The sequence below is a fragment of the Macrotis lagotis genome, chromosome X, assembly GCF_037893015.1.
Source record: "Macrotis lagotis isolate mMagLag1 chromosome X, bilby.v1.9.chrom.fasta, whole genome shotgun sequence".
NCBI classification, from domain to species: Eukaryota; Metazoa; Chordata; class Mammalia; order Peramelemorphia; family Peramelidae; genus Macrotis; species Macrotis lagotis.
In genome coordinates, this window is record NC_133666.1 from 646,604,213 (window position 1) to 646,630,441 (window position 26,229).

General features: G+C 37.3%; 1 protein-coding gene across 6 annotated transcripts in view; it reads right to left on the reverse strand.

Annotated features, from left to right (window-relative positions):
- Positions 1 to 26,203, reverse strand: part of SPPL2B (signal peptide peptidase like 2B) — a 45,924-nt gene extending 19,721 nt beyond the window's left edge. For 5 of the 6 annotated variants that reach the window (XR_012472104.1, XR_012472106.1, XR_012472105.1 and 2 more), the window contains exons 1-7: positions 25,989 to 26,203; positions 14,779 to 14,898; positions 10,351 to 10,533; positions 8,578 to 8,667; positions 7,279 to 7,418; positions 1,422 to 1,564; positions 504 to 600 (exon numbers count right to left, since the gene is read on the reverse strand). Coding sequence is in view for 3 of the 6 variants with exons in the window: in XM_074204615.1 (XP_074060716.1) it covers positions 504 to 600; positions 1,422 to 1,564; positions 7,279 to 7,418; positions 8,578 to 8,667; positions 10,351 to 10,533; positions 14,779 to 14,898; positions 25,989 to 26,036 (821 nt within the window). In the remaining 3 variants the exon portion in view is untranslated. The remainder of the gene's footprint in view (positions 1 to 503; positions 601 to 1,421; positions 1,565 to 7,278; positions 7,419 to 8,577; positions 8,668 to 10,350; positions 10,534 to 14,778; positions 14,899 to 25,988) is intronic. The other variant, XM_074204616.1, reaches the window with a different exon arrangement.
- Positions 26,204 to 26,229: the final 26 nt, after the last annotated feature.

A 26,229-nucleotide genomic window follows, 5' to 3' on the forward strand; every position in this document is an offset into this window, starting at 1 on the left:
GTTAGTTTTATTATCTCAACTAGAAACATAAGTTCTTTCTATTTTCTTTTATGAGTATATGGCAAGCAGTTGGGTCACTGTTTAGCTGGCTTCAGCACCTGGGTCCACATCCAAATCAATTAAGAAGTACTTACTAAGTACCTGTTATACATGCAAAGGCATTAGAGCAGGCAGGTACTATGAGAAATACAACCTATATATGTAGGACACTGCCCCTAATCTTATGGAGTTAACATTTAATTGGAGAAGTAAAACATTTACAAATGAATCAGTAATAGGGAAAATAAAGGAGCAGGGAGTTTCATGACAAGCTTAGGAAGGAGACTGACACTTGAAGTGGAAAGTTCTGGTATGAGAAGAACTGTGGTAGATAAAAGCTAGAAAGCTTAAGTTGCAAAAAAGATAGGTACTGCCTTAACTGACAGATTAAAGTGTCTGGACTTATTATCAAATCCATCTTTGAGAAGAAGGGGCTCATTTTGAAGACAGCTAAATTTTCTTACCTGCATTTTCCAAATGGGAGTCTTTTTATAAAAGGAGAAAGACAGCTATAGAGGCTAGTGGATGATGCCAGGCAGAATACGATTATAATCATGTATACTACAAGAGAGAAAAATAGGCACAAATAGCCATGCTAAAAATATGTATCTACAACAGGACATATCCATAAACATAATAGCACGGTTAATCCATAGTCTGTTTCATTTTTTAATTATATTGAGTTCTAAATTCTTTTCTTCCCTCCTCCCACCTCTTGAGAAGCCAAGTAATAGATCAAGTAAACATGTAAAGTAATACAAAATATATTTCTGTATCAGTCATGATACAAAAGAAAATACCAAAAAACCCAAGGGGAGGAAAAAAGAAAGTAAAAATATGCTTCAAACTGCACTCAGAGTTTTATCAGTTCTCTATATGGGGTAGACAGAATTTTTCATCATGAGTCCTTTGGAATTATGTGACTGGTTTCATTTCAAAGGATCAGCTACAGACCCCAAAAGATGGCAACTCATAAAGGGAAGTCTTTATTTAGTCATTTTCATACAATTAATTTGTCGCTCCATGCCACAGGCTAGCTAATGAAAATCAGAGGGTTTATCTATTTGAATAGTTTATTCTGATTCAGGAGAAAGAAGGTGGCAAAGAACCCTGATGAAGCAACATCCATTCAGGGCTCTGACTGAATTATACTTTCAATCATTAGGTGACCTAGGTCAGGTCAGAGTGTTCAACATAAGGACAGAAAAATTTAGTATGGACACAGCTGTTAGGGAAATGGCAATGGAAAATGGTGCTATTCTCCTCCAGGTACTGACAAGATACCTTAAGAGTCAGACTGGAGGGGAAAAAAAAAAGATCTAATTTGGGAGCTGGATAAGGCAACTGGTTAAAAGAAACAAAGACAGTCATTGGATACACACCAAGGTGATCATAGAAGTAATATAGCAAGACCAACATGGAACAGCACATCACCACAAACACTCCAATCATTATGGGAGTCACATCCACAGTCTCATCATCGTGCTTTTCTGCCCCATCATCACGTTTGTGCTTCATGGACCTCCTAAAAGGCAGAGGAATTCATATACAATCAAGTATGGTTTTAATGACAAAAGCCCTGGATTCAGCCAGAGACACTGGGCCTCAAATGCCAGTGTGATAATATTAAGCTGTGCAACCTTGGACAAATATATGGAGACCATTTCTTCATTTGTAAAACTAGGAAAATAATATTTAAACTACCAGTTTTTTTGTTGTGGGGGGAGGGGGGAACCCTGGGAATAGTACATTTAGCCTCACAACTCAACCCCAGAAGAAGAAATGACAAGAGCAGGAGGATATTAACATGGAGGGGTCCATTCCACATGAGAATTTTCTATAGCCTCAGTAATCAGATATACAGTTTTCCTTTTCCCTGACCCAAATTAGAGAATACCCCAGGAAAGCCAAAATCAAGTTAACAGATTCACTGTCCTTCCACAAAGCAGATAAGGATCTATACCAATATGGAAGAATTCTTAATAGGAAGCTCTATCACGAACCTCCAAGAAAGAGAAACGAGAGACCTCAGAATAATCAGTCAAAATTAGTAATAGCATTGTGCTTAAGCCCTAGCAATACAAAGACAAAAGTGATTAAAAAGTCATTGTCCTCAAGAAGCTTACATTTTAACTAGAGATAAAATGTATAATAAAGTCAAAATGAAAGCAAGGTAGTTCTGGGAGGGATAGCACCAGTAATTTGGGGGAATCAGGAAAGGCTCCATGTAGAAGGCAGTACTTGTACTGAATCTTAAAGGATAAGTCTTTAAAGAAAAGTTTTGATTTCTCATAATAATGGATGTATTACCCAAAGGAAAAAGTACAGCTGTACAATTAGAACTTATAAGTAGATTGTGAATTCTTCTTGAAAAGAGAATTGAAGTCTTTGAAGAAGAAGCTGCTTATGTTCTCAAGAATGTTCTAACAGAAAACAGAAGCTATAACAAAAGAGAGATCATTCACCAAATTTGGATCATTCACCATTATTGGAAAGACTCTAAAAAAGAAATTATCCATGAAGATGAAACATTGGGCAAGAGACCAGAGGCCACAGAGGCATAGGATGTGTTTTTCCCACTATTCACTGAAAGCAAGAAAGAAAAATTTAATTCAGGAAGTGAATAGTTAGTGAAGATTGTAGTGTCTAAAATGATGCTTGTATGCCTGAATCTGGCTTACAATAAATTGTTAGGCATATAACAAAAGCTGATGATAATACATTTAGTAAATGTCTTGCAAATCTAGCCAAAGACCTTAAACTAAAAAGAATTTGGGGAAGGTCCCCAGGGAAGACAAGATTGCTCATGTATATCTAAGTTAAGAATGACAAAGAGTGACACAAAGAAAGGAGTAGTGTGGGATCCAAAATTTCACAAGGAACAAAATACAAGAAAAGGAGCAAGTAGTAAACACAAAGCATTTCTTCAGAAATACTCAAAGCTGACACTAATGCATTGCATTTAGAATTACACCCAAAGGGCAATAAAACCATAAATGTCCTTTGATCCAGCAATGCTAGTACTGGGTCTGTATCCTGAAGAGACCATGAAAAAGAGTAAAAATTCCACGTGTACAAAAATATTCATAGCAACCCTGTTTCTAGTGGCAAAAAACTGGAAATTGAGAGGATGCCTGTCAATTGAGGAATGGCTGAACAAATTGTGGTATATGTATGTGATGTAACACTGTTGTTCTATAAGAAATCGTGAGGGAAGGGATCTTAGAAAAGCCTGGAAAGGCTTGTACAAGTTGATGCGGAATGAAATGAGCAGAACCAGAAGAACGTAAACACTAACAATGACATGGGATGATGATCAACTATGATGGATTTGTTCATTTCAGCAGTACAATAATCAAAGATAATTTTAAAAGACCTGTGATGAAAAATAACATCCACATCCAGAGAAGAAACTGTGGAGTTTAAATGAAGACCAAAGCTTATTATCTTCAATTTTTAAAAGTTCTCTTATTTATTATGTCTTTTTTTCCCTCTCTAATGTTTCTTTCATTTGGATCTGATTCTTCTCTCACAACATGATCAATATGGATCTATTCAGTGGTGGAATTCAAATAAATTAACAACTAGTTCTCTGCCTTAATGACCATTTTAAGCATACAAAAAGACATACCAAAAGGTAGTTTTAATATTTCATACATTTAATACTCAATTAAGAACAATACGATATACAAAACTAGATTGTTATATTACTCACAGTGAGCAAACGTATCCTTATAGACCGAAAGCAGCCACGTGACCACAGCAGCCAATGTTGGAACATATGCAGAACCAAAACTCATTCTACCTGCTCTAACTCTTTTTTCTTCTACTTCCATGGCTTCTGAAATGGGTGATAAGATAATCCTTGAAATCTATATTTCTAATGGTTCATTGTGTCCCAGTTTCCTATTGGTTCAGGGAACACCACTACACTCATAGTATCTTGGGGGAATTTTGGGCAAAACACAAAGCAGAAACAAATGAGTTTGTCACCCCCCCTCCCAATTGTTTGGCACTTTTTTCTTAATATCTATTTGTTTACTGAAGTAACAAAAATGAGGGAATTAAAATGTAGTAATTCATCAAAAGTATTGAGAGTTTTATGAAAGGAATAAGTATGTACTACAAGCATAGTTCCATCAATTTTTTTCACCTATGGACAGAATGAACATTACTATAGGCACTTAGAAAACGCTGTTGCACATATGAATGTTAAAAAGAATAATAAATGTAAATTTGTGATTTGCCATTTTAACAACTGGTTCATCGAACTCAACATAAAATTAGCTATCAGTTCTGCCAAACCAGCTGAATCCCACCACTGGATCTATCGTTTAGCATGGTTATCAATGTAGAGTCTATATCAGATTGCTTTCTGTCAGGAGGAGGGGGGAAGGAAGAAAGGGAGAGAAAAAAATGTAAGCTTCAAAATCTTGCCCCAAAAAATGATTGGTTAAAAAAAAGAAATGCCTAAAGTTTAGGCAACAAAAAAGGAGGCATCAAAAAAAAAATAAATGAATTAATAAATAAAGGAGGTATCACGGGATCCATGAAGCCCATGACTGGTTTGGGAAGGGTATACCTGATGAAAAAGAACAGGGCAAAGAAGTCTGGGGGGAAGGGGAGATTAGAGGACAGTAGCACTGTATATTAAAAAAGGAAGAAAAGTATTATAGAAAATGTTTGGATTAAGGTCAAAGGAGGGAGAAGAATGATTTTATCACCAGAGTATTGGGTCACTTGGACAGAAAGAATAAAGAGACAAGAAGTTTGGGAGACAGATCATAAGCCAAATAATGAGAAAATCGTGATTTTCTAGTTATCTGGTTATCTTCAGGAGTGCCTTCTGAAAAGAACAGAGCAGCTAATAAATGATTGACTTGCTTAAGTAACAGTTTCATTCTTCAAAAAAGTAGAGGAAACAAAAATGAGAATTATTCTGGATCTAATCCTCACTAAAGGGGAAGGACTGGTTATCTAGAGTAGGAAAAACAGAACCTTGAGTGGAAATGATCACACCATTTTAAGATTAAAGCTAAAGGAAGATGAGAAATTTAAACAGAATATAACATCACTCAAAATTTTGTGAAAGTTGATTTCAGAAGAAAGCAAAATGCTTTCAGAGGAAATCAGATGTGGGATATCTTGTCAACAAGTTTAAATTTTAAATGGAAATATACAGAAAAATCAAAGTAACTCCAAATAACAGAAAATGAATATAACAATGTGGCACAGTCTTATAAAAAAAGTCAAGAATGATGAAGCTTAAAATAAATTATGCCTGTCAAGAAGTGAAGGGCAATAAAAGGGTTTTTTTAGGTTTACTTTTTAAAAGTTATATGGAGAAAAACAAAAGCTCAAAGAAGGGATCTTTGCTTGGAGTAGATGGGGTAATGATAACTGACAACAGAAGAGCTGTTCAAGTCTTATCTGATTCTAATTCTCACTTATTCTTTTTCTGTCTCCTCTGATAAGGAGGATCAACTTTTATCCTGGAATTGCCTGAACAAAAATTATTAATAGGAATTAAAGGAGAGAGTAAGAGACTTCCTAGCTGCTCTTGAAGAATTTCAGTCATTTGGTTCTAATGAAATTTTTCTGGTTCTCAAAGCACTGGCAGATGTGATGACCAAGGCACTGTCCATAATATTTGAAAGATATGGAAAACAGGAGAGAACTATAAGATTGGAAAAGGACAAATATCAACATTTTCAAAAATGGGAACAGAAAAGTCTATAAACTACAGTTCAGTGAACTTGACTTCAAATCCTGGGGAAAATTCTAGAAAAGATCATTAAAGTAATACTCAGCAAATATCAATAAAGGGAAGGGGGACATTATAAAAAAAAACTAGCATGGCTGTACCAAAAACAGGTCATGGCAGCCTAAATTAATTTTCTTTTTGGAAAGGATTATCAGCAGATGCTGAATATTTTTTTTTTGTTGATTTTGAAAGGAAATGGGGTTAAGTGACCAAGGTCATAAAATTAGTGTGTGTGTGTGTGTGTGTGTGTGTGTGTATGTTAGATATCACATTTGAACTCAGGACTTCCTGACTCCTGAGCCGGTGCTCTATCCACTCTGCCAATGAGTTGCCCTGAGGATATAATTTACCTAGATTTTAACAATCACACAATTCTTGTGCCGAAGATGGAGATATAATATCAAACAATAATATAGTTAGTCAAAACTGAAAGAAAAAAAGATAGTCAAAACTGGTTGGATGGTCAGGCTCAAAAAATACTTTTTAATGATTCCATGTCAAGTTGGCAGGAGGTCTCCAGTGAGATGTCCCTGGGATATGTGCATGCCCTATGTCAATCTTTTTATCAATGCTTTGAATAAAGACACAGATTGCACACTCCTCAGATATGCATATGACACTAAGCTGGAAGGGAAAGCTAGCATAGTATATGTGATTGTCAGGATGAAAAAAGACCTTGACAAACTACTAAACTAATAAGAAACAATTCAATAGAGATAAATGTCAATTTAAGTCTTGCACTTGGTTACCAAAAATCAACTTCAAGCATTTTTATAAATGAGGTAATAGAAGGTCAAAGGGAAGAACTTACTTGCCTAGAGTTGCATAGCAGATAAAGGATTAAGAGCTAGGATTCAAACCCAGTTCTTTTAAGAGCAAAACTCATTCCACTATACCATATTATCCTAAGCTTTAAAAAACTGTTATATTATAAAAGAAAATTACTAGAGCACTTTACTCTCCCCAAAAAGAAGCACATGATTTTGGTACAGAAATTTCATTAGACTTCTAGCACATAGTTTCATTAGACCTCTAGCATATACAAGCTAACTTAGGGTCCCAAATTTAGAGACACTACTTCCTCATTTTACAGATGAAGAAACTGAGGCCCATGGAGGTAGAGTGATTTGCCTAAGGTCACGGAGGTAACAGAAGAAACAGAAGCAGGATTTAAACCCAGGGTTCTTTGGGACTCTTCCATTTAGTTCCAAGATTAGGTAAAGATCCAGGTGACTAGAAGTGTGTTGTTTTCAATAATAATTGGGCTAATTGCAAGCCAGATCAACTTCAGAAAAATGAAATGCTTTTCTGAAGCCCTTGGACTCCCTCCCCTATAGATGATTATTTCAGATTTTCTTCAGTTTGCCTTAGAAAACAGCTAATAAAAAGCTGACCTTCCAGACAGAATTATTAATTCTGGGATCAGTAAGGATTAGGCCAAGGGACATGTTACCTACATAAGTCAGAAAACTTACTTCTTCACATCCTGGCTTCCTGCCCAGTAGCCTCCAACTGCAACGGTCCCCACAGCCATGATGAAGATGATGACCATGTTGTAATCAAGGACAGGCTCCTTGGGGGCGTACATGGCCACTCTCACTGACTGACCAAAAGTCTGTCTCAGAGAAGACAGCAGAGTTCAATGACAAAATAAACTTTTTCCTTAAGTGCTAAATGAACCTATCCTTGAGTTTACTAACTTGCTTGCTCAGGGGGCACCTAAAAGTACCTTGCATTAAAGAGCAATAACATTTTTTGTCAAGTCTTATTTATTTGTTTAAAGCAGGGCTGTCCAACCTTACTTTTAAAAGTTTTTATTGAAACAAGAGAATATATTTTGATTTGCCATTTTAGTGAGAGCTCTGCAGCAGCTCAGCTTCATTTACTAAAGCATTTAGTAAACCCACAGGGGGCCATATAAAATCACTGTTTGGCTGCATTTTGGACAGCCCTGGTTTAGAGCATTCTTTCATTTTTAAATTTTGAATTCAAAATTTATCCTTCCCTTTTACCTCTCCCCCTCTCACCAAGAAGGCAAGCAAAATGACAGCATGTGAAATCATGCAAAACATATTTCATATTGGAAGGAAAGAAGAGACTTCATCAATTCTCTCTCTGGAGGTGGACAGCATTTTTCATCATGATTACTTTGGAATTGTCTTGGATCATTTGTTATTGATCAGAGTAGCCAAGTCTTTCATAGTTCATCATTACAACACTGCTGTTACTATCACAATGATCTCAAAGGGCAGTGAAATCTTAAGATTAAACTACTTTCTTTCTTCTTTTGGGTTAGGAAACTCAAAAAATAGAACCTACATATTTCTGGGTTGCAGAATCTACCAGAAAGGCTTCCAGATTATTTCTCAGAACTGTAGAAATCTTTCCAGCTCCTGAAACAAATTCTTAAATTATAGATGAGAGCAAGGATTTTTTTTTTGAAGAACTTAGATTTCACTGATAGCTTTGATGCTCTTCTCTAGATAGCTGCATTTCAAAACAAAAAATGTGGAACAGAACATTTAAATAGTTGTGGGTAGCCGCAGTGCCAGGCCTATCATTTAAATAGTTTTGTTGCAGGAACAATATCAGAATGTGCTTTTGAATAAAATTTTTACTTATGACACATTAGGAATCAACTAGCTGGATTGAAAGCAATGAGATTTTCTGGACAACTTATTTCCTGAGGACACCACTACTTTGAACACTTTTGTCCTAGAGAGAATTTTAGGATACTGGACAGAAGCAGTAAAATCTTCATGCTGAGTGCCTACCTTGCAAATGTCAAGCATGTCTTTATAGCTGAGGAGAGCCACAGGAATACCAATCTCATCATACTGAGTCTTGTTGCCCCCTGGAGGAACCTAGGCACAAAAAACAAAATACACACAGAGAAATTACTTTGTCCTTCTCTTCCCCAACCACATCAGTTTTCTGGGGGAAAAACTTTTGTCCTGGAACTCAAATAGTCCAATTAGACCCACCTCTCTGACTACTATTTTAGGAGAGCTTCAGCTATCACGTTTCACTTCAATTATGACCCTGGCCATCTCTTCCAGTCTCATCAACTATCCCGTGCATACTCTTTCCTTTCTCTAATTACTACGCAACTCCTGTCCTCAATTCTCTCGACCAGGTTTAGATCCATATGCCAAGACTAAAGCAACTTTGTTATTGTTCCTGAAAGGGGGCAAGGGGCAGCAGTTCTTTCCTGGCCATTACTGCTCTAAGCATGTTGTTCTCCCCTTTAAATATAAAGTATATTTATATGCCCAATGCTTGGTGCATAGTAAAGACTTATTAAATAATTTTTTTCATCCATTCATAAAATTGAGTTCTTCCATTTTGTACCCAAGTATTAAAACATTAAGAAACACCAATAGAGAAACATATACAGATTAAGCAACACAAATTTCTTGCATAATTCAGACAAAGGAAAACAGGCATACAAGTTCTCCCCTTCCTTGCTCAGATGAAAGTTTCTGACTAAATAATGTAGTATAATATCCAATACAAATATACCAAGCAACTTTCTGTTACAATGTTCTCTTTAAGATGTGATAGAGAATATACCTGCCCTTAGGAAAGCTATGGTGAATGGCTGACCCAAGTGCCTGATACCAAAGCCTGTTCTAAGGCCTTTTCCAAAGGGTACTTCTCTTAGCCTATTAGTCAATCCTCAAAGAGGTATTAGCTGATAATAATGCAAATGATTCAGCCATTTCCCCTCCCGATTTAAGTGGGCACTTCTGAAGAAAGTATTTCAACACTCAAAGCTAATGGTAGAACTTCAGACAATATGAAAAACAATGATGTAGACACTTCTGAACAAAACAAGTCTACTCATTATCAGCATGAGACCGAACAAGTGGGAACTATCCATTCCACCAATCTGAGAGGGGTCCTTATTTGTATTTATTGGTATTTGAGGGAAACTGCCAATTTGTCATTTTAAACCAGGGATTCTTTTTTTATTTTATTTTTTAGGTTTTTGCAAGCCAAATGGGGTTAAGTGGCTTTAGCTAGGTAATTATTAAGTGTCTGAGGCCGAATTTGAACCCAGGTACTCCTGATTCCAGGGCCAGCGCTCTATCCACTGCACCACCTAGCTACCCCTAAACCAGGGATTCTTAACCTTTTTTTTGGCATCACTGACCCTTTTGTAGTCTAGTGAAACCCAAGGTCATTCTTTTCAGAATAATGTTCTTAATGCATTAAATAAAACACACAGGATTACAAAGGAAAACAAATTATATTGAAAAAGATGCAATCTATTTTTCTATTCCTAATTACTCCTAAAATCCATCCATAAACTCCCAAGGGCTCCATGAAGCCCAGATTAAGAATAAGTCTGTTCTAAACAGACTTATCTGACCCCAAAATAAAAAAGTTTAATCAACTGAAAATAGAACCCTGAAACAGTGTTGCTGCTATGGAATGAGAAACCTTAAAGAAAAGCTTTCCCCCATATCAACAGTATAACTAAATGGCAGTGATTTTTTTTTTTAACATTTCTTAGCAAGAGTGGTGAAGGAAGTTTTTCATACCAGTTTTTCTCTGCTAACTACTAGCAGCCCCCGTGCCCCATTCATCTGGGCCAGTTTCACTTTTTCATAGAAGGTGCAGTTTCCACGCAGCACCATAGGGATTCGGTTGTTAAATCCCCCACTGGGGACATCAGATTGAGAACATAAGACAGATGTTGTTTGGTCTTGAAGCTGTAACAAAGACTGAAAAGAAAAAGGTGTTAATGAGCCTGTTTTTGTAACATAGCCAAAGCCACAAAATAAAGTTTTGTACTAGGAAATGGCTGGTCCAGTTTCCTGAAATAAACTCCCTCATACCTTTTTCTCATGGGGGGGGGGGGGAGAGGAGGAATTGTGTCATAATAATCTATGTCTACTTATTTCTGGCAATGTGTTTTAATATATAATAGTCAATGTTTTTCCAATGAATTAAAGAATTATTCTAGCTCCACCTCAGCCTAAATTCACTTCTATAAGCCTCATTGCTATATCTGAAAATTTAGTTCAACAAACATTTATTAAGCATTTACTGTGTATGAGGGTTTCTATGCTAAAAACTGGGAATATGAAAATGAAAAAAAGATTTAGTCCCTGATTTCTAGGAACTAATTATTTATTAAGAATACGATTAAGTGCTGTACTGCATAAGAGATTTGGAGAGAGAGAAATATGATTTCTAAAGGGGACCTAGAAAAGGCTCCATGGAAGAATTACCTAAAATTACTCCTTGAAGGAAAGGAAGAATGGCAAAGGGTGAGGATACAATTAGAAGCTCAAGTTGTTCCAGGCATAGAAAATAAGAGAACAGGACACTATTAAAAAACAGTAAATAGGTTATTCTTCCTTAAGTAGAAAATGTATTAAAGCTAGTAAGCCTGGGCATGTAGATTGGAGTTAAACCATGGAAGGATTGGAAAAGTATATCTTTTTTTACATTAACTCCATAAACAATGGGGAGTCACTGATGGTGTCTGAGCAGAGAGACATGATCAGATTTGTTCAGTAAGATTATAGCCAAGATTACAGGGACCAAAAAGGGGAAACAGGAAGCAGTGAAGCTAGTCAGGAAATCCGTTAAGGAATTGCAAATCAGAAACAATGAGGTCATAAACTAGAGTAATGGCAAGGGAAGTAAAAAGGAGATGAATACAAAAGATATCACAGTAGGAAAACATCCTAGATTTGACAATTAATTGGAGGTGGGGGGATATAAGAACTGAAATCAATATTCTGCCTCTGATTCTATTTCAGTTTCTACCACCTCCAAGGGTAAATGAATGCAGTATTTATTACCTACTGCGTTATTCCATTTTGACTACTATTCCCCCCCCAATATTTAAATTTACAATCATTCAAGAAGATAATCTTTGAGGAAGGAAGGAAGCAGAGACAAGGACAGGAATAAGAAGAAACTAAGACTTCCAGAAATGTCAAGCTGGAAAATCATCTAGTCAAACCACCTCATTTCACAAAGGAGGAACCTGAGACCCCAAAGGGGGAAGTCATATCACAGTGTGCCAGGAGCAGGATCAGAGTCAAAGCTTTGCTCTCTCAACTCTGAGCCCAGGACCTTTTCCAGGAATCCATATCACTTCAATCTCTTTCAAGAACTATAAGGTCACACTAATAGTCTCTAGGAAGTAAATTACAAATTTTCCACCATATCACCCCCAAATTATCAATCTCAGGTAAAAAATTCCCACGGGACTCCCACTCAAGCGGTCCTATTTGGTTGAAATGAAGACTTTATTAAGGCAAGGAGAGAATGGGAAAGGGAATATAAAATTAGGTCAGAAATGTAGGTTAGAGCTTCTGCTTAACTGCCAGTGGGCAAAAGAAAGCCATTGAAGACTTAAGGCAAGGAAATGATGTGATAAATTGTACAGCTTCTCTTTCTACTCTCACTGCTACCTCCCAGTTCAGTTTCTCATTAATCTATTATGATAGCCTCCTAATTCATCTCCTTAACTTCTTTTTCTATTCTTTCCATCTTCAAGAATAGTAAGCATGATACAGACAAAAGGGAAAGGGCCTTGAAATTAAAAAAAAGATTCCAAGACTCAAGTTCTGGTTCTATCACCTACTGGCCAGGCTAGATATACTGGGAGACTATAAAGTTTCTGTATACCACATTAAAATTCTTCTAACTACTCTTAGATATAACTACTAAGCAGTATTGGTTGGAATTCATGATGACTTTGGGACAATAATCAGTCACCCATTGTGGGGTCTGAACAAAGACCAGAGACTATTACCTTTAATTAAAAAAAAAAATGTTATCTTATTATATAATTCTGCTATATCTCATACTTTATGTTTCTTCCTTAAGGATATGATTTCTCTCATCACATTCAACTTAGATCAATGTATACCATGGAAACAATGGAAAGACTAACAGAATGCCTTCTGTGGGGGGTGGGGGGAGGGAAGCAAGAATGGGGGAAAAATTGTAAAATTAAAAATAAATTCTTAAAAAAAAAATCAGTCACCCACATTCTTTCTCTTTTTAAAAATTTCCATTTAAGTCATGTTGTAAAAGAATCTAAATAAAAGAAAAAAACATGGAAAACAAAAAATAAATTTAAAAAAGTCAAACTAATATGCTTCAATCTTCATTCAAATTTCATAATTCTTTCTCTATATGTGGACAGCATTTTCCATCACAAGTCTCTTGGAATTCTCTTGGTTTACCTGCAGTCCTATTTTGGCTACTATTCCCCCCCATATTTAAATTTACAATCATTCAATAACAGAATACAGCTGAAACAACTCACAAAACAAATGATATGAGGTGATGAATGTTAGAGAAAAGAAGTGGGAGTTTCAGAAAAGGTAGAATGAAAATGGGGGAAGGGGGAGTGAGTGAGGAGTTGAGGATGATTCCACATCCTAGGAAGCAAGCCTTTGTCTAGAATGAATAGTGGTCCCCAGGAAAGTCTGGAAGGGGGGGAAGGATTTGTGGGAAAAGACAATGCGCTCAGTTTTAGACATGCTAAAGTTTAAGATGTCTACAGGACATCTAGTTTGAATGTTCAATAGGTAGATGGAGATGTGAGACTAAAATCAGTGAAACAGTTAAGTACAGATAAGTAGACTTGAAAATCATCAGCACAGAGATTATAACTGAATCCATGGGAGCTGATGAGATCATCAAGTGAAATAATAGAAGAGAAGATAAAGTGTCCAGGACAAAGTCTTGTAGGAAGTGTTTGTGAACCAATATGACATACAAGTTCTACAATTGCTAAGTAGAACTGTGACCTTTACCATAATTTTAGAGTTGGTTCTAAAGATACAAGATTAATAGAGGATGAATAAATCACAATAGGAGATCAAATCAGAATTCAAAAATATCATGCTAAAATTTACCTTCCTTCAAGTGCCTTTAACACTAGCTTCTAAAGAAAGGATAATTAACCAAAATATCAATGGCAGGAATTATTAGAGCTAACCCAAAATGAAATAGAATGTCTAAATTCTGAGGTAGTGAACTAAAAAACTAAAAAAATAGTAGAGACTGAAAGATCATTTGTTGTAATTGTCAGAGGGAATTCAGTCTTCACATAGGAACCGGAGTAGAGGACTCTCTCCAGGGTCTTTCCAAGTCTATAACTACAATTCTGGCTAAGAATGGTATTGTAATTCAGATTAAGAACTGTTGGTTCCCTGACCAATGTTGTAATCTTAGCTATATATACTATTTTATAGTTTTTCTAATTATTTTCAGTTATTACATTGATTCAAATAAACAAACTTTTATTAAGCACTTGTTGTAAAAGGTCCTGTAATAAGGTGCCAAAGATACAGATAATTCCCAGACCTCACTGGAGGCTCATCTGGTAGAGCTCCCAGGTATTAAGATCCCAACTCTATAGCTAGACATGCTGGCTCAAACAGGTTAAATGATTTACTTGCCTAATGTCACATAGCAAGTTAATGGAGTAGACCCAGTGACCAAACTTAAGAATCAAGAAATAACTGCCCTGGGCAGCCTAATGCACTATAATGAAAAAATGCACTAAAATTAGAGACAGTGAACTTGGGTTCTGGTTCCAAGTCTACAATGTATGACTTTAGACAAGTCACTATATCTCAGTGGACTTCAGTTTCTTCGTTTGTAAAATGAGGAAGTTGGGCAAGATCAACTTCAAGGTCTTTTTTTAAACAAGATAATTTAATTCCATAATTATAATTTCTGGCTGGATTTCTTAACTGGTTTTGTCCTCTTGACTTTCCTTTAATGAAGTAGAATTTCTGAAGTGGCTAATGCAAGATACACATCATAACACTGGAGGGGGTGCTTCCAACATGAATAGAAGTCAAACACACCTGGCCAGGCAAGTGAAACAGAGAATTTTCTAGTACTAGAAGTCCCATGAGAAGAACCATCCAGGACTGAGGACTACCTATGGCACCAGCAAGTATTTGACACCCAATTCAGGTACTTACTGCTTTGCCAAGACCAGGTGGCAAGTGGGCCCACTGGGAATTGTATAGGATACAGTAGTCTTTTTCTTTGCCAATCCCTGGTTCAGCGATCACATGGACCATTCCATACTCACAGTTCACCTGAAATCATAAGAGACAATTTTAAGAGAACAAAAATAAAGAAGACTTCAGACAGTGAATCTTCAAATTTTTCATGGTCAGACACAAATACAGGCTATTGCCTATCATAAAGTCTATTCAAGTCAAACCGTCCCACCTACTATTCCCTAAATGAGATTTTTACTTTCTAACTTCTTATCTTTGCAAAAGTTGTCAGACTCCTTTATCTATCTCTGTCTCTTGGAATTCCTAGCAATATTTAAGTCTTCAGATCAAGTGCCACCTCCTACAGGAAAGGAGTGAGGAGGATGAGAGTTCAAATCTGGTTTCAGACACTTGACTCTTATTAGTTGTGACCTTGGGCAAGTCACTAAACCCTGATTGTCTCACATCCCAAAATATCTTGATTCATATCTGACCACTGGACCCAGATAGCTCTGTAGGAGAAAGTGAGGCTGATGACTTAGCATAGCACCCCCTCACTGAAATCCAATTCAGGTACTTATCATGGCATCACCTCCATGATGTTGTGGTCTTCTTTGAAAACGAAGGACAACTATTATGTTATATCCTATATCTGCCTCCTCCTCAAATAAATACACACACACACACACACACACACATTCATATTTATTGTATAAATATTTTCCTTCAAAAGAATCTAAGTTTCTCAATCACTGGCATCTCTGGGGGAATCCAGTAGTGACTGAACTCCTGAATTAAGACATCTCAATGTAGATGCTCTTTGCACTGAAGATATTATCTGTAACTTACAGCATGAAGAAAGTTGCTTGGGGTCTTGAGTAGTGGTTGGCACCTGAGTGTAAGTTAATTAATTTGTCCAGAGTTCCACAGTAAACATACATCAGAAGTAGGACCAGATGTTTCTAATTCAAAAATGTCTTCTATTCACCATGCCACATTGCTTATGAAATCGGTACATTGAGTAAGAATTTAATAAATATTTGAATTCATTTGTTGAAAACAAGGAATTTTTTTTTTATTGAGACCTAGTGCTACTCTATAGGTTCTAGGTTATCTTCATACCACTGATACAGATGAGGTAGAATGAGTGCCATTAACAATCAATCTTCCCTATCTTATCAAAAGCTCTTTCACTTGAAAAATGCTAATCCCCCCTAGGTAAAAGGAATTATTCTCCTATGATTTCACACACCTTGTGTTTCTTACAACACTAATTTATATTATGCTTGTGTTAGGTACAAAGACTTCTTTCTAGGTAATATGCTGAAAGTTTCTCAAAGACCAATTTGTCTATCTCATTACACAGAGTGAGAAAGTAAAACAGAAATTAAATTTCTTTTTTTTTTTGCAAGGCAACCAGGGGTTAAGTGGCTTGCCCAAGGCCACACAGCTACATAATTAAGTGTCTGAGACCAGATTTGAACCCAGGTACTCCTGACTCCAGGGCCGGTGCTTTATCCACTTGCTATCCCCGAAATTAAATTTCAAAGGAAGTAGTAGAGCTGACATTCAAACTTAGATCTCAATTCCAAATCCAGTGGTCTACCACACCAGATTCCCCTCAGCAGAACACCAAAACAGCACTTTACCATAATTACAGGCCTAGACACTTGAGTCTCCCTACTAGAAAAAATATGGAACTTCTGGTCTGAATATTTGAGATTCAATATAGACTTTGCACTCATTAGTTATGTGACCCAAGATAAATCAGTTCATTTCTCGTCACTCTTAAGTGGACAAATACCATTTTCAGTAGTTAACTTTACTAAGTCATTGTGAAGTCACACTGTATATAATAGCATCTAGCATTTATAGAGCAATTTAAGGTTTGCAAACACTTTACATTTTTAGATCTCATTTGATTCTTATAACTCTGTGAGGTAGGTTGCTGTTATTATCCCCATTTTACAGAGAAGAAAATAGAATGAGAGCATGTTAAGTGACTTGCCAAAGGTCACACGTTTAGCAAGTGTTTGAGTTAGACAGAAATCTACCAGATTCTAAGTCCAGCACTTTACTACTAATTCAAGAACTCCCTTCTTTGCTTCTCAGTTTTCAGTCTAATATTTCACTCCAGGTTACATTAGTGACCCAAGAAACACAGTCCTTTGCTGGTTATCACCCAATGGAAAGCACCATGATTAAATATTGCCCATGGTATGGAAGCAGGTCACAACAAAGCCCCTAAACTATTTATCACTGACTTTGAGATGAGTTCTTACATTATTTGAGTAGGCAAAGATAATTGTTCTGGAAATTCATATTGCATCAAATAATAAAGTCACACCAACCCGAGAGTAACTGAATGTCATTTAGTTTACCTAAATTTTAGCTTAAACTTGCCATGTTCCTCACTCTCTATGGTAGAAATAAGTCTAACAAAGTAGCAACCAGGTAAGGTTACCCTTTTCCTCTAATCGTTTTCTGGTTTACATTTTGCTAGGAATGGAAAAGGGACTGGCCTGTCCATCTGAAAAGTCTTTCCCTCTCAACTCTTGTGAGCAGATAGGAATAAATTGAAATTCTGATTAACAAGATGATTCAACAAAAATGTATATAGAAGACTGATACCAAAATGACTGAAAGAGAAATTTGGAAGGCAGAATGATACAATGAAAAATGTACTCATCGTCTTTGGAGTCAGAGGACTGTTTCTGGCACACCTTGTGACCTTGAACAAAGCACAACCTCCTTGAGCCTCGATTTCCTATTTTGGAAAATAGCAAGGTCCCTTTCAACAATAGAGCTATCATTCCATAATACTATTCCATGTATCACTAAGGCTCATTTTAAAGATGGTACCAAAGGAAACAGATGTGGAATGCTATTTAGGAGACAACCTATACCCCACCACTCAGTGAGCTCCTATTTTGAAAGGCCTAAGCAAGACCAAGAGATGGAAGACTCAAAAAGTAAAGAAGGCAGCAGAAGGTATAAGTAAGTAAAAGCTAGAGGATAGTACAAGAAAGAAAAACAACAGGTTCAAGAGAGATGACAGCATTCATGGTATATATAGGCCAGTAAAGGCTCTTAAGACCTAGTTGACTTCAAGAGTTCAAGCAGGACTTCCCCAAGGACAAATATGGGGTGACGTGTTCTTTCCAATTCTGATTTCTGTGCTGCTTAGAGCTTATTTCTAATCACTACTATGATCACACCTATACTATCAGTGACTTTTTCTGCCTTTAACTGTGACTCCCAGTCTAGGTAAGAGACGGTGAAATTGGGGTATATTTGTTTATTTTGAATTTAAAATTAAATTTTTTTTAGGGTTTTTTTTTTTTTGCAAGGCAAACGGGATTAAGTGGCTTGCCCACGGTCACACAGCTAGGTAATTATTAAGTGTCTGAGACCAGATTTGAACCCAGGTACTCCTGACTCCAGGGCCCGTGCTTTATCCACTACACCACCTAGCTGCCCCTAAAATTAAATTGTTAATATGCTTCAGGTAGCATTCAGAGAAGAAAGCCAGGCATAGCAACAGCCTCAGTGACTACCTCCCATAAGAAAGCTTTAGTGGTTTGTACAATCTAAAATGTGATCTATGTGACATTCTCTGGGAAGAATATTTTATTATGGAGATACTAGTCATATCTTTCTCTTTAAATATAAGGCAATTTTCTATCCAGAAAGTTTTAAACTTTTTACAAATCAGATTATGAGGAATTAAAGATAAAAAATTGGGAGGGATTTAAGAGGTCATCTATTTCAACTTTGTCATTTTAAAGAGGAAACTAGTCCCAGGTAAGCAATTTGTTCAAGATCACAGTGGTCATACTAAGTGTCCCCAGGTCAGATTTAGCATTTAAGTACAAATATGACATTCATTCTACTATACTGTTTCTGTTGGTACTTTCCAGGGGAGATAATATTGAAAAAAATTGGCAGCAGCAAATCAGACCAACTTACTTGCCTTTGAGAAAAAAACAGAAATGGGAAAATAATAAAGTGCTAGCTAAGGGGGGGGAGGGTTTTCAAAATGAAGAATTAAGATTATTTGAAGGTAAAAGGGCAGAAGATAGTAAATAGAAGTTAAATTGATAAGTAGAGAATGAGATACAGAGGGAGGCAGGAGGGGATTGGAATCTGAAGATAGATAATAGTGAATGTTTCTGAGAAGAATATCTCAGTAAACAAGAAAGGATAGTCGAAAAGAAAGATACTTGAATTCAAGAGTTCCTTATCACTTGCTGATCAATCTGATTTACAATCCAGCTGTAATCTTTCTCTTGAGCACCAGTATCACATTTCTCCACAGGTATCTCACAATCAGCACATCTGATACAGAACTATCTTTCCTTTCCTCCAAACTCACCCCTCTTCCAAACTTCCTTATTTCTAGAGAAGATATCATTTTCCTTCCAGCCATCCAAATTTATAACCTTAACATTGGTTATCTACTATTCCTCATTCTCAATCACCCACACATTCAATTACCAAACTAGTTAATGCTACCTCTACACATCTATTCCAACTGTCATTTTCTCTCCCTTAAGAAAGTTATTACACCCTGGTTTGGGTCCTCATTATTTCTCAGACCATTGAAGCAGCTTACTAATTGATCTTTCTCAATGCAATCAGCCATTATACTCAGGGCTGACCATATCATTCTTCTACTCAATAAGCTCCAGTGGCTCCCTAATTATCTCTAGAACTAACATATATTCCTGTTTGGCATCGAAAAGTACTTCACCACCTGGTCTCAATCAACCTTCTTAATCACTATGGTTCAGCCAAACTAGTCCCCTTATTACATCTCTTGTGTTTTTGCCTTTGTACAGGTTGTCCCCCATGTCTGAAATAGCCTTCCCCAGCTGCTAAGGCTTTGCTAAAATTATCTTGTACCTATTCACTTATGAACATGAAACTGAGACCTGTTAAAGACCTTAGCTTAAAAAGGTCAAGGTCTCTCACTGTATCTAAAGCTATATCCAGTTATCCTGATCTGTATCTGGCCACTGGACCTAGATGTCTAGAAATGAGGCTGTGATTCTGTGAAGCCCATCCTCACTTATAACCAATTCATTCATATGTCATGGCCTCATTTTTCTAGATGTCATGACCCTCTTTGAGAAAGATGGGCAATCTCCCCTAATTAGATTCTAAGCATCCCTAAAACATGGACTTCCAATTTTGTCTCTTTATTCCCAATATCTAGCACTGTACCTGACACAAGAGTAGTGCTTGATGATCAAGATTGAGTAGGAAAACAAATGTGGAAACAAATTTGCAGTTTTAAGAATTTCCAGAGATACTATGTTAACTTGATTACTCTCATACAAGTTATTTATATCTGAGGAAGGACTGGAGTCCTGGCTTTCCAAACTCTAAGGTTAAGCCTTCTATCCACTTAAGCCACCTTTCTCTCATTAATCACATTTGTGTTAGGTATTAATTATAATTATGTGCCCTGCTTTCTGCTAGGCCTTGCTGCGAAATAAGACATGTAAGGCAAGGTCAGAAAGATGACTTGTCTATGAAATACCATGATGACTTGCTTTAGCAAACTCTGCTCTTCACAAATGGAAAATCCACATTACTCTCCTTGTCCTTACCAAATGAAAAAAGGACTTCTATTAGATAGTCCTTCCCATTCCATTTCTGCATAAGTACACACTACGGCACTATGCTTATTTCTCAAACCGTTGACTTCACCATCAGAAAATTCCCAAATCTTCAAGAACCAGCTAAAGGCCCAACTCAAATGCTATATGTATTGAATACTCCAACCCAAATGGAACAATATTCTAATCCATATGGAATACCATTTTGGCCCAGGAATCATTTATTAAAGGAAATCTCAGACTTACAAACACTCCATTTATGAACAATCAAAACTAAGAAGTTACAGAAGAGGTCCTCAATGGGAGCAATTATCTTCTGTTTCCCAGTTTAAAACACTTGAAGAACTAGAATCATTTTCTCATATGCAAACAACATTAACACAATCACATAGAAAAAGGACTCAAGAATCAAGAAACCTGGGTTGAAGTCCCACACCTAGCATTGCTAGGTTTATGGCCAGTCACTAAGTCTCAATTTCCCATCTGTAACTCCAAGAGTCTGTGATTTCATGATTTCCTTCAATCGTACCAACTGCAATCCATAAACATCGGCCCATCTTGTCTTACTTTCATCCATGTCCTGCCATAAATTCAACACAAAGGATCTACTCAATGAACTTGAGGCTCTCTTCATATGGTGTAGATGCAAATGGAGATTACACACTGTCCATTGGTTCTACCTTGGTCTCAATTGACTCACTTTACCAAATTTTATATTTTGTATTTTTATTGATATATTTCGTTTCCAAATATATTCTTCCACTACCAAAGGGGTAAACCTTTGTAACAAAAAAGGAGGAAAAAGACAGCTCAATAAAAACACATCAATTTAATCTGATCATTTATTTAATATTCCTACCTATGGTCCTCAATCTCTGCAAAGAAAGAGGGAGATTTATTTTTTTCCCCACTTTTTTAGGGTAACCTTGGTCATTCAGTATTCAATTGCAGATTTAGTTTTCTTGCTTAGTTTTTCCCTTTTGGTTTATATTGTTAGTCACTATCATACAATTCTCTAAAACTTTTACTATTTAAACACTGTGGGACTCTCAAGATCAACCCCACCCCCAACAGAATACTTCCTTGAAACAAGAAAAACAGCTGGGCCAAAGAATCAATTTAATGACCACTTTAAGATAGCATTCTACAACTGTAAACCACATCTCTAATGAGGCAGTCAATCCAGTTCTCTAGTCAAGGTTGGTCATTAATCTTAGTTCCCAGATTTAGTATTGCTTTCCTTTAGATCAGTTTTGTTGTCATGTTTACTGTTCTTATTTTCTGCTTACTATACTCTGCATTTGTCTCAGTTTTCTTTATATGCTATTACTTTGTCCCCCTATAACAGAGTGCTATGAATAATTTACTAATTTGGGGACTTCCCCCAACCCCCCATAGGATATATGTCCAGCTGTGGGGATGGTTGCTGAAACAAAGGGTTTGACTTTTCTCACCATTTCAAATTTGTTTTCTTGATGAGGGACTAATGTGCAGATCCACAAGCAGTAATATATTAATATATTTGTCTTTTCATAAACTCTTCAGATACCATTTCCAATTTAGAAATCAAATTTGCCAATTGGATGAATGAATGAAACCTCATGGCTGTTTTAATTTATATTAATGACTGAGTCATTGTAGTGGTTTCAGAAACACAAATACCTTAAGTTCTGCTTCTGACACTGACACTGACACAGAGACACAGAGACACAGACACACACACACACACACACACACACAATGAAGTAAAAGCTTAGGCAAGTTAGCTTCTTTGGTCTCTAGGCCACTCTCAAGATGCAGAAAAAGTGCTTGCTCATTTGGCACAGGGTTTCATCCAGGAGGATCCAGATCCAATTCCCCTCTTGATAATTTAGAATACTAATTTTCTTATGGTTATTTGCATTAATTTTTTTAAAAGTTTATCTTTTTACCACTTAAGTAGGAAATGGTTTTTCAGACATTTGTCAGAAATACTTTGCATAAAGATTTTCCCTTCCAACTGAATGTATTCAATAAGCTTCATTTTTGTACTTTTCTTGTTTATGCAAAAATTTTTTAGTTTTATTATGACCAAAATTGCCCATTTTTATCTTTTTAAAATCACTTATTCCTGGTTTTGTGTTAAGATTCTTCCTCTAACTACAGATTTGAAAGGTATTTCCCTTCCATTCTCTATTTTCATATTTTTTTAAACCTGTGGCATATGGTATAAGAGGCTCATATAAATTTAATTTCTGCTTAACAGATTTCCAATTTTCCCAGATCTTATTGAAAGAAACTGTTTTCCTGGCAGCTAAGTAGTGTAGTGGATAGAGACCAGCCCTGGAGTCAGGAAGACCTGAGTTCAAATCCAGTCTCAGACACTTAATAATCACCTAGCTGTGTGACCTTGGACAAATCATTTAATCCCATTGCCTTGCAAAAAAAAATAAATCAAAAAAACTCTTTTCTTCAGTGGATTGCATTTTGGAAAACTGGGCTGTGTTCAACTGTTCTGGGTCTTAGTTTATTTATTGCCAAATTATTACCTGAATTATTTAAAGTACCAAATGTTTATTGTACTTTGCAATATAATCTGAGATCTGGTATTGATCATACATTTTTACTAATGATATCCTTTTACACCACTTCTCTTGCATAATTTGTGATTATGCCAGGAGTTCCACTCTCCTTGTATGATCTCTGACTTCAATTCTTCAGAGGCTAAATAACATTCCATGACTACCAGCATTCCTCAACACTGCAATAATAGTGATATTAAAAACACAATGACCTTACTCCTGGGGGGGATGGGAGGGGAAATTATTAAAAGAACTGCACAATTCCCCAATTCCTATTAAAATTTTTTGTTTATCTGAAGAGTCTATTCCAGGTCTATGTACTCCTTGGAGGTAATGCTGGATCCAAATGAAACCTGCTCATGAGATTTGGCGCTGTTACTTTCTTTTTTTTTTAAGTTTTTGCAAGGCAATGGGGTTAAGTGGCTTGCCCAAGGCCACACAGCTAGGTGATTATTAAGTGTCTGAGACCGGATTTGAACCCAGGTACTCCTGACTCCAAGGCCGGTGCTTTATCCACTATGCCACCTAGCCGCCCTGTTACATTTTTCAATATGAGCATTTCATACCTCACGAATCAGAAAACGTCATAAATCAGAATTTGAATTTTTTGGATGTCTAAGACTTAAGAAAGTGATGAATAAAATTATTAAGAGTAAACTCAGACACTTAATAATCACCTAGCTGTGTGGCCTTGGGCAAGCCACTTAACCCCATTTGCCTTAAAAACCTAAAAAAAAAAAAACAAAAAAAAGAGTAAACTCAAGTGTATTTTTTTTTGGAGAACAGTGGTTAAACATTTACCAGCATATCACTATAGATAGAGATGAATACGCTCTTAAAGATTGCCCACCCAAGGATGACCAAAATCATTGCTCAGAGACATTTAATAGTTTTCCCCACGATAACCCAGCTAGCAAATATCAGTCAGGATTTGAAACCATGTCTTCCAAGGCTAGTGTTCTCCACACCATGGTAAATGCGGAAAAAAAATTTGTAACTTTGCTAAGGCTCTTCTAAATTTAGAAGTCTGATGTGAGATATAATTTACTCAGATTTTTTTTACTGGATTTTATTTTATTTTTATTTTATTTTTTAGATTTTTCAGCAATGGGGGTTAAGTGGTTTGCCCAAGGCCATACAAGTAGGCAACTACTAAGTGTCTGAGGTCAGATTTGAACTCAGGTACTCCTGACTCCAAGGCCAGTGCTCCATCCACTGTGCCACCTAGCTGCCCCTTTTTACTGGATTTTAGAGAACACTGTTTTTCACCCCAGTAAAGCAAATCACTAGCATAACTAACAAAAGGACTCAGTGAAACTACAATTCCAGAAAGAATTTGTTTAGATTAGTAGTAGAGTCTGGAGGTTGAAACTACAGTCCATCAAATGATGACTCCCAGCCATGTTTTTGTGAAATCATGTGATCATTTTAGATGTTATCAAAGATGTTCACAGGATTATGGATTCAAAGGTTGTTTAGTTCAATATCCTCATTTTATAGTTAAGGGAAAAAAAAACCCTAAAACTGAGTCCCAGAAAAGTGAAATAACTTGCCCAGGGTTTGAACTCTGATTCTGACTACAATTTGCATACTTTTCCCACCTCATGTGGAAAATTCTTCAAAACAAAGTGAATTTTAACTCACTCTAGTTTAGAAACATAAATGAGTCACAGGAATAAGGTGCTCAACAATCACAGTATAAATCCCCAAAGGATGTAGGGCTAGAAGAGTCCTTAGAGAACATGTAGTTTAACCTCCTAATTTGGCAGGGGGAAAAAAAAATCAACGTGCACTGGGGATTGAGTATCTTGGGGCTCTTTGTTCTCCTAGTGAACTAGCTCCCTGAGGATAGGGGCTCCCTAGTCCTGACCATGGAGATTGCTAGTACCATTCTATAACTATAAACAAGCTGCTCAACCTTTCTGTAAAAATAGTCATATTGGTCTGATATCCCTCACAGAACTATTATGAAAAATAAATTACTAACATATACTAACTTACTAAATAACATATAAAAATAGTAGCATATATCTAGTACATACTGCTATTACTGATTCTGGAAGCTCTAGGAGAGCTGAGGGTGGGATTATGAGCTTTTTAGACAGATTACAAGTATGGGAAAAGATTACTGTACTTGGGAGTTTGGAGACACCTTCAAATACTGACTTTCCCCTTAAGGGACGCATATGTGCAAAACAGTGTCTGGGGATATAGTAGGTATTTATTTAATAGATGCTTACTGACTGAGATAGATTGTAAGCCTGTTTTTTCCACTTGTAAAAGAAGGGAAGAGGTGCAATTTAACAACCTACGAAGTCACCGCTGTGTGCAAGGTGTAAAAGGTTCAACTCCTGTCCCTACAGAAAGAGAATTAACAGCAGCACCCATCTATAACACAGATTAGAATGATGGAGAGGTTCAAAGTGACGTGAGTTCAAGGGTCGTCTAGTTATCAGTGAGGTAGGAAGGATATCCTTTGGGTGGCACTGTTAGCTTTGTGCAAAACTACATTTTGAACAAACATTCGTAATATACAGATTATCAGGGTAGTTTTTAGGCAATCAAATGCTAAGATTTTGGGGAGAAACCTCTTATAGGCTTGCTTTCACGTATACGTGAAGGAAATAACAAGTTTAAAAAGATGGTAGGAATCCAGGCAGGCAGGACGGGGGAGGAAGGAGCTAGGAGAGCAGTCCAACCAGCCAGCGGCGACGCAGCGCGCGGGGAGGGACCACAGAAGGTCCCAAAGGGCTTTTTAGTTTTAAGCAATCAGGCCTTAGGCCTTTTCCCGGCTCTTTTATCTACAGACTTGCCTTCATGGCTATAGGATGGAATTATTAAGTTTAGAATGGGTAGGAAGCCGACAAACGCGGGGTGCGGCTGCCTCAGTTTCCCCCTCCGGGCTCCCGGGGGGCGCCGGTCCTGGCCCGGCCCACTCAACTCGGCGAAGTTCGGGGGTGGGGGCGGGGAGCCCCGCGTCCCGGGCCCCGCTCCCCCTCACCTGGGCTACGAGGACGAGTCCCAGCACAAGCCGCGCCGCCGCCGCCATGTTCGCCCAGGAGCCCCGTCCCGGGCCCGGGCAGCGCTGAGCAGCCGGCCTCCGCCACCACAGCCGCGGCCGCCCGACGTTACCCGGCAACCCCCGGGCCCAGCCTCGGAGCCCCCTCCGGCCTCAGCGCGGCTCCGCCGCCACCGCGCCCGCGCACGCGCCCCACGCTCCCGCAGGGCCGGAGCGCAGGCAG